At 38.1% G+C, this 12,978-nt stretch overlaps 1 protein-coding gene across 1 annotated transcript in view; it reads right to left on the bottom strand.

The window, feature by feature from the left end:
- Positions 1-12,978, bottom strand: part of LOC119788771 — a 39,320-nt gene that overhangs the window by 11,453 nt on the left and 14,889 nt on the right. Inside the window, exons 7-13 of the mRNA XM_038293398.1 lie at positions 12,645-12,827; positions 8,432-8,617; positions 7,796-7,981; positions 6,062-6,247; positions 4,329-4,514; positions 2,596-2,781; positions 865-1,050 (exon numbers count right to left, since the gene is read on the bottom strand). Coding sequence (XP_038149326.1) covers positions 865-1,050; positions 2,596-2,781; positions 4,329-4,514; positions 6,062-6,247; positions 7,796-7,981; positions 8,432-8,617; positions 12,645-12,827 — 1,299 coding nt within the window. The remainder of the gene's footprint in view (positions 1-864; positions 1,051-2,595; positions 2,782-4,328; positions 4,515-6,061; positions 6,248-7,795; positions 7,982-8,431; positions 8,618-12,644; positions 12,828-12,978) is intronic.

The following is a 12,978-nucleotide window of genomic DNA, read 5'->3' on the forward strand; positions in this document are numbered from 1 at the left end:
CAAGACAAACTTTACTTCTCAAACCCAAAATCCATGTCAAACTGTGATATGGTTTTCCACCATGTTTTCCCTTCCTCTTTGTTTATGGTAGTTTAGTTTAGATGAATATCACTGGTTTTTATTCAAGAGTATTTAAGTGAAATATGTTTGGTTTAGAGCTGAATGATTTTCGTTAATAAACTCTTATATTTTGAACAGAAGTTATGGTGAATTTATTCTTTTTATGTGCAGAATGATCTGTTTGACTATGATTTGAACTTTATTCACACTTTCATTTGTTGTTCTAACACACAGCCAGTAGGGCATGTGTTCATAAACAATATATGACAGCCCGAATAATATCTGATTATATACAATACTTACCACTCTTACTGGGTGGTATAAACTGTTTAAAAACTCCCTCTACTGTAAAATACTAACACCTGTGAAATATAAAATATGCAAACCTAATAACAATAAAAGAAACATCCAGCTACTCCAGAAAGCTTATACTTGGTTACAAAAAAGAAAGACAACTTTAAACATAAGAGAATACTAAAAGACAAACAGCAGATCTAAGGATAAAGGACAATCTTTCTGGAAATTAATGTTATAACGCAGATATTTAAGTCATACAGCAGATCAGAGAAGCTGGCAGGAGGCACAGATTTTAGTTTTACTCCAGGCTAACAAATTACTCCACAATATGCTGACAAAATAAACAGAATTTGTTGCAAGACATTAGACTTGATGTCAGTTAAAAATAAAAAGTTACAATTTCATTATATGTCGTAACATACATTTTTGTGTAAAACAAATAGCTGTTCAGAAAGAGGAGTTTTTAATAGAGTGTGTTAAACTGTTATCTAGCTCACATGTACTCACTCTGATCATCTGACACAGCAGCAACTTTGGCATTTGGTGTCCCAGAGTCTGCAGGATCATCCACATCTTTGTTCTTCTGCATTTTGGGGGAAACAACTCCAGCTGCTGCTTTTTGTGAATCATTTAATTTCTTAGCGAGATCAGCTACTGAAGTTCTTTCACCCTCATCCATATTTCTTTTAGGACCTGCAAAACAAAAAAATACCAATCTGATTATTACACTGACCACTCGGGTGATGAAGTCCAACAAGTTCATAAAGGATGAAGGAACCATGGCTCCTCATGATAGCCTGCTGCACCAGAGCCTGCAACCTCTGCTAAGATCCTGTTTGTGGACTTCAGCTCTGCAATCAATACCATCATCCCAGCCCTACAGTAAGACATAGTCTCCAAAGTAAGTGTGACTGACTCCCCTGCAGGTGGATCACAGACTTCCTGACAGACAGGAATCAGCATGTGAAGCTGGGAAAACAGGTCTCTGATTCCTGGACCATCAGCAGTGGTTACCCCCCAGGCTACGTTCTCTCCCATTGCTCTTCTTCCTGTTCACCACCAGCTGCACCTTCAGTCACCAGCTTGTTAACTGATGGGAGACTGACCATCAGTAGCTCCAAAAGTCAGAGGATTTCATTAAATGACCAAAGTAATTTAATTGAATCATCATGTCTATTCGCTGCCACCTATTTCAAAGAGGGTAAAGAATCATTTAAATAAAGGTTATAAGTTCCTGATTAAGCCAATCATTCAATAAAACATTATTTGGCCAAATAATGTTTAATTCGCCAGATGGATTTGTGTTATGAATATGATTGAAAACAATCCACACTCTAATTTAGTGAAAAACTAATTTGATCACATCCCAAATTCTTCAAGACAAACTTTACTTCTCAAACCCAAAATCCATGTCAAACTGTGATATGGTTTTCCACCATGTTTTCCCTTCCTCTTTGTTTATGGTAGTTTAGTTTAGATGAGTATCACTGGTTTTTCTTCAATAGTATTTAAGTGAAATATGTTTGGTTTAGAGCTGAATGATTTTCGTTAATAAACTCATATTTTGAACAGAAGTTATGGTGAATTTATTCTTTTTATGTGCAGAATGATCTGTTTGACTATGATTTGAACTTTAATCACACTTTCATTTGTTGTTCTAACACACAGCCAGTAGGGCATGTGTTCATAAACAATATATGACAGCCCGAATAATATCTGATTATATACAATACTTACCACTCTTACTGGGTGGTATAAACTGTTTAAAAACTCCCTCTACTGTAAAATACTAACACCTGTGAAATATAAAATATGCAAACCTAATAACAATAAAAGAAACAGCCAGCTACTCCAGAAAGCTTATACTTGGTTACAAAAAAGAAAGACAACTTTAAACATAAGAGAATACTAAAAGACAAACAGCAAATCTAAGTATAAAGGACAATCTTTCTGGAAATTAATGTTATAACGCAGATATTTAAGTCATACAGCAGATCAGAGAAGCTGGCAGGAGGCACAGATTTTAGTTTTAATCCAGGCTAACAAATTACTCCACAATATGCTGACAAAATAAACAGAATTTGTTGCAAGACATTAGACTTGATGTCAGTTAAAAATAAAAAGTTACAATTTCATTATATGTCGTAACATACATTTTTGTGTAAAACAAATAGCTGTTCAGAAAGAGGAGTTTTTAATAGAGTGTGTTAAACTGTTATCTAGCTCACATGTACTCACTCTGATCATCTGACACAGCAGCAACTTTGGCATTTGGTGTCCCAGAGTCTGCAGGATCATCCACATCTTTGTTCTTCTGCATTTTGGGGGAAACAACTCCAGCTGCTGCTTTTTGTGAATCATTTAATTTCTTAGCGAGATCAGCTACTGAAGTTCTTTCACCCTCATCCATATTTCTTTTAGGACCTGCAAAACAAAAAAATACCAATCTGATTATTACACTGACCACTCGGGTGATGAAGTCCAACAAGTTCATAAAGGATGAAGGAACCATGGCTCCTCATGATAGCCTGCTGCACCAGAGCCTGCAACCTCTGCTAAGATCCTGTTTGTGGACTTCAGCTCTGCAATCAATACCATCATCCCAGCCCTACAGTAAGACATATTCTCCCAAGTAAGTGTGACTGACTCCCCTGCAGGTGGATCACAGTTTTCCTGACAGACAGGAATCAGCATGTGAAGCTGGGAAAACAGGTCTCTGATTCCTGGACCATCAGCAGTGGTTACCCCCCAGGCTACGTTCTCTCCCATTGCTCTTCTTCCTGTTCACCACCAGCTGCACCTTCAGTCACCAGCTTGTTAACTGATGGGAGACTGACCATCAGTAGCTCCAAAAGTCAGAGGATTTCATTAAATGACCAAAGTAATTTAATTGAATCCTCATGTCTATTCTCTGCCACCTATTTCAAAGAGGGTAAAGAATCATTTAAATAAAGGTTATAAGTTCCTGATTAAGCCAATCATTCAATAAAACATTATTTGGCCAAATAATGTTTAATTCGCCAGATGGATTTGTGTTATGAATATGATTGAAAACAATCCACACTCTAATTTAGTGAAAAACTAATTTGATCACATCCCAAATTCTTCAAGACAAACTTTACTTCTCAAACCCAAAATCCATGTCAAACTGTGATATGGTTTTCCACCATGTTTTCCCTTCCTCTTTGTTTATGGTAGTTTAGTTTAGATGAGTATCACTGGTTTTTCTTCAATAGTATTTAAGTGAAATATGTTTGGTTTAGAGCTGAATGATTTTCGTTAATAAACTCTTATATTTTGAACAGAAGTTATGGTGAATTTATTCTTTTTATGTGCAGAATGATCTGTTTGACTATGATTTGAACTTTATTCACACTTTCATTTGTTGTTCTAACACACAGCCAGTAGGGCATGTGTTCATAAACAATATATGACAGCTCGAATAATATCTGATTATATACAATACTTACCACTCTTACTGGGTGGTATAAACTGTTTAAAAACTCCCTCTACTGTAAAATACTAACACCTGTGAAATATAAAATATGCAAACCTAATAACAATAAAAGAAACAGCCAGCTACTCCAGAAAGCTTATACTTGGTTACAAAAAAGAAAGACAACTTTAAACATAAGAGAATACTAAAAGACAAACAGCAAATCTAAGGATAAAGGACAATCTTTCTGGAAATTAATGTTATAACGCAGATATTTAAGTCATACAGCAGATCAGAGAAGCTGGCAGGAGGCACAGATTTTAGTTTTAATCCAGGCTAACAAATTACTCCACAATATGCTGACAAAATAAACAGAATTTGTTGCAAGACATTAGACTTGATGTCAGTTAAAAATAAAAAGTTACAATTTCATTATATGTCGTAACATACATTTTTGTGTAAAACAAATAGCTGTTCAGAAAGAGGAGTTTTTAATAGAGTGTGTTAAACTGTTATCTAGCTCACATGTACTCACTCTGATCATCTGACACAGCAGCAACTTTGGCATTTGGTGTCCCAGAGTCTGCAGGATCATCCACATCTTTGTTCTTCTGCATTTTGGGGGAAACAACTCCAGCTGCTGCTTTTTGTGAATCATTTAATTTCTTAGCGAGATCAGCTACTGAAGTTCTTTCACCCTCATCCATATTTCTTTTAGGACCTGCAAAACAAAAAAATACCAATCTGATTATTACACTGACCACTCGGGTGATGAAGTCCAACAAGTTCATAAAGGATGAAGGAACCATGGCTCCTCATGATAGCCTGCTGCACCAGAGCCTGCAACCTCTGCTAAGATCCTGTTTGTGGACTTCAGCTCTGCAATCAATACCATCATCCCAGCCCTACAGTAAGACATAGTCTCCAAAGTAAGTGTGACTGACTCCCCTGCAGGTGGATCACAGACTTCCTGACAGACAGGAATCAGCATGTGAAGCTGGGAAAACAGGTCTCTGATTCCTGGACCATCAGCAGTGGTTACCCCCCAGGCTACGTTCTCTCCCATTGCTCTTCTTCCTGTTCACCACCAGCTGCACCTTCAGTCACCAGCTTGTTAACTGATGGGAGACTGACCATCAGTAGCTCCAAAAGTCAGAGGATTTCATTAAATGACCAAAGTAATTTAATTGAATCATCATGTCTATTCGCTGCCACCTATTTCAAAGAGGGTAAAGAATCATTTAAATAAAGGTTATAAGTTCCTGATTAAGCCAATCACTCAATAAAACATTATTTGGCCAAATAATGTTTTATTCACCAGATGGATTTGTGTTATGAATTTGATTGAAAACAATCCACACTCTAATTTAGTGAAAAGCTAATTTGATCACATCCCAAATTCTTCAAGACAAACTTTACTTCTCAAACCCAAAATCCATGTCAAACTGTGATATGGTTTTCCACCATGTTTTCCCTTCCTCTTTGTTTATGGTAGTTTAGTTTAGATGAGTATCACTGGTTTTTCTTCAAGAGTATTTAAGTGAAATATGTTTGGTTTAGAGCTGAATGATTTTCGTTAATAAACTCTTATATTTTGAACAGAAGTTATGGTGAATTTATTCTTTTTATGTGCAGAATGATCTGTTTGACTATGATTTGAACTTTATTCACACTTTCATTTGTTGTTCTAACACACAGCCAGTAGGGCATGTGTTCATTAACAATATATGACAGCTCGAATAATATCTGATTATATACAATACTTACCACTCTTACTGGGTGGTATAAACTGTTTAAAAACTCCCTCTACTGTAAAATACTAACACCTGTGAAATATAAAATATGCAAACCTAATAACAATAAAAGAAACAGCCAGCTACTCCAGAAAGCTTATACTTGGTTACAAAAAAGAAAGACAACTTTAAACATAAGAGAATACTAAAAGACAAACAGCAGATCTAAGGATAAAGGACAATCTTTCTGGAAATTAATGTTATAACGCAGATATTTAAGTCATACAGCAGATCAGAGAAGCTGGCAGGAGGCACAGATTTTAGTTTTACTCCAGGCTAACAAATTACTCCACAAAATGCTGACAAAATAAACATAATTTGTTGCAAGACATTAGACTTGATGTCAGTTAAAAATAAAAAGTTACAATTTCATTATATGTCGTAACATACATTTTTGTGTAAAACAAATAGCTGTTCAGAAAGAGGAGTTTTTAATAGAGTGTGTTAAACTGTTATCTAGCTCACATGTACTCACTCTGATCATCTGACACAGCAGCAACTTTGGCATTTGGTGTCCCAGAGTCTGCAGGATCATCCACATCTTTGTTCTTCTGCATTTTGGGGGAAACAACTCCAGCTGCTGCTTTTTGTGAATCATTTAATTTCTTAGCGAGATCAGCTACTGAAGTTCTTTCACCCTCATCCATATTTCTTTTAGGACCTGCAAAACAAAAAAATACCAATCTGATTATTACACTGACCACTCGGGTGATGAAGTCCAACAAGTTCATAAAGGATGAAGGAACCATGGCTCCTCATGATAGCCTGCTGCACCAGAGCCTGCAACCTCTGCTAAGATCCTGTTTGTGGACTTCAGCTCTGCAATCAATACCATCATCCCAGCCCTACAGTAAGACATAGTCTCCAAAGTAAGTGTGACTGACTCCCCTGCAGGTGGATCACAGACTTCCTGACAGACAGGAATCAGCATGTGAAGCTGGGAAAACAGGTCTCTGATTCCTGGACCATCAGCAGTGGTTACCCCCCAGGCTACGTTCTCTCCCATTGCTCTTCTTCCTGTTCACCACCAGCTGCACCTTCAGTCACCAGCTTGTTAACTGATGGGAGACTGACCATCAGTAGCTCCAAAAGTCAGAGGATTTAATTAAATGACCAAAGTAATTTAATTGAATCCTCATGTCTATTCGCTGCCACCTATTTCAAAGAGGGTAAAGAATCATTTAACTAAAGGTTATAAGTTCCTGATTAAGCCAATCATTCAATAAAACATTATTTGGCCAAATAATGTTTAATTCGCCAGATGGATTTGTGTTATGAATATGATCGAAAACAATCCACACTGTAATTTAGTGAAAAGCTAATTTGATCACATCCCAAATTCTTCAAGACAAACTTTACTTCTCAAACCCAAAATCCATGTCAAACTGTGATATGGTTTTCCACCATGTTTTCCCTTCCTCTTTGTTTATGGTAGTTTAGTTTAGATGAGTATCACTGGTTTTTCTTCAATAGTATTTAAGTGAAATATGTTTAGTTTAGAGCTGAATGATTTTCGTTAATAAACTCTTATATTTTGAACAGAAGTTATGGTGAATTTATTCTTTTTATGTGCAGAATGATCTGTTTGACTATGATTTGAACTTTATTCACACTTTCATTTGTTGTTCTAACACACAGCCAGTAGGGCATGTGTTCATAAACAATATATGACAGCCCGAATAATATCTGATTATATACAATACTTACCACTCTTACTGGGTGGTATAAACTGTTTAAAAACTCCCTCTACTGTAAAATACTAACACCTGTGAAATATAAAATATGCAAACCTAATAACAATAAAAGAAACAGCCAGCTACTCCAGAAAGCTTATACTTGGTTACAAAAAAGAAAGACAACTTTAAACATAAGAGAATACTAAAAGACAAACAGCAAATCTAAGGATAAAGGACAATCTTTCTGGAAATTAATGTTATAAAGCAGATATTTAAATCATACAGCAGATCAGAGAAGCTGGCAGGAGGCACAGATTTTAGTTTTACTCCAGGCTAACAAATTACTCCACAATATGCTGACAAAATAAACAGAATTTGTTGCAAGACATTAGACTTGATGTCAGTTAAAAATAAAAAGTTACAATTTCATTATATGTCGTAACATACATTTTTGTGTAAAACAAATAGCTGTTCAGAAAGAGGAGTTTTTAATAAGAGTGTGTTAAACTGTTATCTAGCTCACATGTACTCACTCTGATCATCTGACACAGCAGCAACTTTGGCATCTGGTTTCCCAGAGTCTGCAGGATCATCCACATCTTTGTTCTTCTGCATTTTGGGGGAAACAACTCCAGCTCCTGCTTTTTGTGAATCATTTAATTTCTTAGCGAGATCAGCTACTGAAGTTCTTTCACCCTCATCCATATTTCTTTTAGGACCTGCAAAACAAAAAAATACCAATCTGATTATTACACTGACCACTCGGGTGATGAAGTCCAACAAGTTCATAAAGGATGAAGGAACCATGGCTCCTCATGAAAGCTGAGTTTCATTGGTTTTTATTCAATAGTATTTAACTGAAATATGTTTGATTTAGAGCTGAATGCTTTTCGTTAATAAACTCATATCTTGAACAGAAGCAAATATTAAAGTCATACAGGAGATCAGAGAAGCAGGCTGGACACACAGATTCTAGTTTTTCTCCAGGGCAACAAATTTTGCAACACAAAATGCTGAAAAAATAACCAGAACACTATACTTGATGTCAGTCTAATATAAAAAGTTACAATTTCATTCTATGTCATGTCATAAATTTAAGTAGAAAATAAATTGCCGTTCAGAAAGAGCAGTTTTTATAGTGCATTTTTATCTAATTCACATGTACTCACTCTGATCATCTGACACAGCAGGAACCTTATCATTTGGTCTCCCAGAGTCTGCAGGATCATCTAGATCTTGCTTCTCTTCAACTTCGGGGACAACAATTCCAGCTGGTGCTGTTTGTGGCTCAGTGAATTTCTGAGGGTGCTCACCAACTGTAGCTTTTTCATCCTCATCCAATTTCTTCTCAGGACCTGCTAAACAAAGAAAGACCAATCTGGTTAGACAAGACTTTGAATGGATACTATGTTGGCTGGGGTAAATCTCTGGTTAAGTCTGGTTAACTCAGTGTACTTCCAAACATAGATAAGAAAAATAAGTAGGACTGGTGTGGGACTGCTTTAGAGCTTTACAGCCTCCGCCTCTGCCTGCTCAACTGTGTCTACACCGACCTGGACAAGCCAGTGAGCACTGTGAGAGTCATGTTCTTTGACATCTTTAGTGCACTCAACACCATTATGCCGGCTCTACTGCGTAAAAAAACTGACAGCGATGCAGTTGGATGCTCCCATTGTGTCCTGGATTGTAGATTACCTGACTGGCAAACCACAGTATGTGCGCCTGCAGCACTGCAAGTCAGGAAAGATGATGAGCAGTACCAGGGGCCTGCAGGGGACTGTCCTCTCTCCCTTCCTCTTCAGCTAATGCACAGAGACCTGACACCTTCACAAGTTTTCTGAGGACTCTGTAGTAGTTGGATATATCAACAATGTTGAGGAGACGGGGGGTGTGGTGGACAACTTTGTGACCTGGTGTGATCAAAACCATCTGCAGCTCAACGTGGCACAGACCAAGGAACAGGTGGTGGATCTGAGAAGGATTAAGGCCCCACTGACCACTGTTTCTATCTGTGGGGTCAACATGGACACTGTGGAGGATTATACATACTTGGGGCTGCACTTGGACAATAAATTGGACTGGACTAACAACACAAATGACCTCTGAGGTAAGGGCAAGAGCCGGCTCTATTTTCTGAGGGACTGAGGTCATTCAACAACTACTGCACAATGTTGCAGAAGTTTTATGTGTGTGGTGGCCAGTCCCATCCTTTTTGCTGTTGCATGCTGGTGCAGCAGACTGAAGGTGAAGGATGCCAATAGACTTAAACTCATCCACAAGACCAGTTACATTGTTGGAGAGGACTCCCTGACAGAGGTGTCAGGGAGGAGAAAATCGGCCAGGATAAAATCTATGCTGGACAATTCTGCACATCATCTTCATGATGTGCTGGTTATCTACAGAAGCATCTTAAATCAGAGACTGAAAAGAAAAAAAAAAAGGTTGTACTTTCTAGAGCCACTGAAGAAGGGACCCCTCCCTGAACCGCCACCTTAACACTGTGGAGGGGTTTCGTGCCCGGATGATCCCAGAGGCTATGTTCTCGGGGCCCTAAATGGCCCTGGTAGCGTCTCCGAACGCAAACAGGCTATGTGTGATGGGTCAGAAAAAGCGCAGTTCAAAAAACCCCTATGAAGTCCCAGAGATCAAGGCACTTGTCTTCCTTCGGTATGGCAGAGCCTGGACCCCACTCTGGAACAACACCTGGGGTTTGTCAGCAAGTGCATGCTGGTCGGGTTCTTCATTGGGCCGAGCCCAAAGGAGTAGTGCAAGGCCATTCCCCAGAGTGCCTACCAGCTGCAGGAGAAACCACGAGAGACCCGTGCCGAGAGTATTGGGTGGCAGTTAGCAATGGGGCACTCAGCAAACTGATCCGCAGGCACTTAAACTGGCTATGGGGACGTGGAATATCACCTGGCTAGGGGGGGTGAAGGAGTCTGAGCTTATGCGGGAGGTGGAGCGATAAGTTAGTTGGGCTCTCCTCCACACATTGTCTGGGCTCTGGAACCCAAATCCTGGAGAGAGGCCGGACTCTGTTCTACAATGGAGTGGCCCATGGGGGGAAAGATGGAGGGAGGGATGGGCCTGCATTTCTACCCCCAGCTGAGTCGTCTAATGTTCGAGTTTACCCCAGTGGACGAGATGGTCCTATCCCTTCCCTTTAGGGTGGGGGGAGATCTCTGACCGTTGTTTTAGCCTATGGGCCGAACAGCAGTACCAGCCTTCTTAGTGTCCTTGGGGTCATATTAAAAATTATTACAAGTAACATTTGGATTACAGAGATCTGAAATAAATTTTTAGACACTAGAATAAAAAAAAAAAGTAAAAAAATAAATAAATAAATAAAACCACAAACTCAACACTATTCCTAAAATTTTGAATTAAAAAAAGCTTCCTGGATGGAAAGCGAAACGTCTTCAAACTCGAAAACAAAGTCCAGAATCTTCACTGACATCCAGAATGTTTATTTTAGATACGAGTAAAATTATCTCAGATAGCTGAAAAACATAATGGGTCAAGCAAATATATATTTGAAAGATTTGTAGATATCTGAAATGTAGTTCTTACTAATACAAATTTAATTATAGAGTACTTAAAATGTAATTTCTGATGGTAGAAATGTAATTAGTGATATCTAAAATAGAATTCTGACTAAGAAAAGAAAGAGGTGATTGTAACTAGGTAGAATGCTTTAGTGCTATCTCAAATAGAAATGTTACTAGTCAGCCTGTGTATTTTATGTTAAAACACAGGCGCATTATTGTTTTAAGTGTTAGTCATAATGTTTTTAATTATCTAAAACTGAAGGTTGTATAGGCATTATTAAAATTAAGTTATTCTAAATTCCAATTTAACTAGTCATTTATCAATAATTGGTATCTGTAATTATATTTCTACTAGTAGAAATATATTTTTGATGTAAATAATTGATTTCTAGATATCTATCTTTTTGATATCTGAAATAGTCATTTTAACTAGCAGTAAGTCTATTATTTAGGATCAGAATTTAGAGTTCATCCTCTTCAGAATTTGGTTTTAGATAGGAAGAATGTTATTTTAGATATCTGGAAGTAAAGGCCCAATTTACACGAATGGGAAATGTGACGTCATGTGTACCAGAATAAAATCTAAAATATTTTAAATGTTTATTTTAGATAGGAAAAATTTTATTTTAGATATCTGAAATATTCATGAAAGCAAAGAGAGGACAGGGCGTATAATAAGTGTCAAAATGGGCTGCCATTTGCCACCTTTGCCACTGAAGCAAATTCCTTTTATGTGTAAAACAGTACTTGAAAATAAAGGGCTTTCTGACTCTTAAATTCTGAAAATGCATATTTTACAAAGCTGCTATAACAACAAAAAGGCCAGAAGAAAGCTGTGCCACACCCAGAGGTCAGAAGGACACAAACAGTAGAAACACAGCTTCACTAAGTACAATGGCACAAAAGAAAGGCAACTTTAAATACAGGCGAAAACTGGGAGACAAGCACAAGATCTATGAAAATACAAAGGACAACCTTGGTGGTAATCAATGTTACAAAGAAGATATTACAGTCATATAGCAGATCAGAGTAGAAGCCTGGAGGCACAGATTCTAGTTTTTCTCTGTGCAATTTTTTTCAATTGTTGCACTCATCTGCTGCTCACACTGTACGACTAAACGCAGGGTTTTTAGTCGTACAGTGTGAGCAGCAGCTCACGATTTATGTTCGGCCCGACGCTCTGATGCTATTTGCCAAACAAATAGAAGGGGGATATTAAGCTCACTATAGTGAACCACACTGCCTTGGCAATTTGTGCAATTTTGTGCTGAGGGTCCTAGAAAGAAAGGGTGAAAAAGGACGTGGCTGAGCAGGGGTGGCTGCTGCGGTCTGTCAATTTTTCAGACGGAGCTGCATTTCACTCATTGCATCCCTGCCACGCTGCTTTTTTCTGAGAGGAAGAATAAAAAGGAGAATCCCTCTTTGCGCATGCGCCCAGAGCGATTTGCCCACGACGGTCGGGAGAACATCAAACATGTTTGGTATTCCTGATCGCGAGGTGGTCGTGAGAGGCTGAGCGCCCCTCTTAACCCCCTGTACTCTACACGACTCATGTGGTACGATCAGGCTGAAAGTCGTCCCAAACGAAAGATTGTCGCATGACTGGAAAATCGCCCCGAAAATTGCACAGTGTACACCGGGCTTAACAAAGGCTAACAAGGTTTGCTCCACAAAATGCTGACAAAATAAACAGAATTCATTAGAGTTAGTGTCAGTTTAATATAAAAAGTTACAATTTTACTATATGTCATATCATTCATTTATGTATAACATAAATTGCTGTTAAGAAATATTTTTCATAGTGCCCTTAAAACTTATTTAGCTCACATGTACTCACTCTGATCATCTGACACAGCAGGAACTTCGTCATTTGGTCTCCCAGAGTCTGCAGGATCATGCAGATCTTTCTTCTTATAAAATATGGGGGCAATAATTACAGGTCCTCCGCCTTGCTCATTGAATTTCTCAGTGAGCGCAGCAACTGTAGCTCTATTACCCTCATTCATATTTTTCACAGGAGCTGCAAAAAAAAAAAAAAAGACCAATGCGGTTAGACAAGACTTTGGATGGACACAATCATGGCAAGGGGATATTTGCACTACCAACATGGCTAATTTTTCATAATCCATTTAAATACAACTGAATGTTCTGTTGCATTTTGTACCATATTC

The sequence above is a fragment of the Cyprinodon tularosa genome, unplaced genomic scaffold (genome assembly GCF_016077235.1).
Source record: "Cyprinodon tularosa strain WSP-4 unplaced genomic scaffold, ASM1607723v1 ctg326, whole genome shotgun sequence".
NCBI lineage: Eukaryota > Metazoa > Chordata > Actinopteri > Cyprinodontiformes > Cyprinodontidae > Cyprinodon > Cyprinodon tularosa.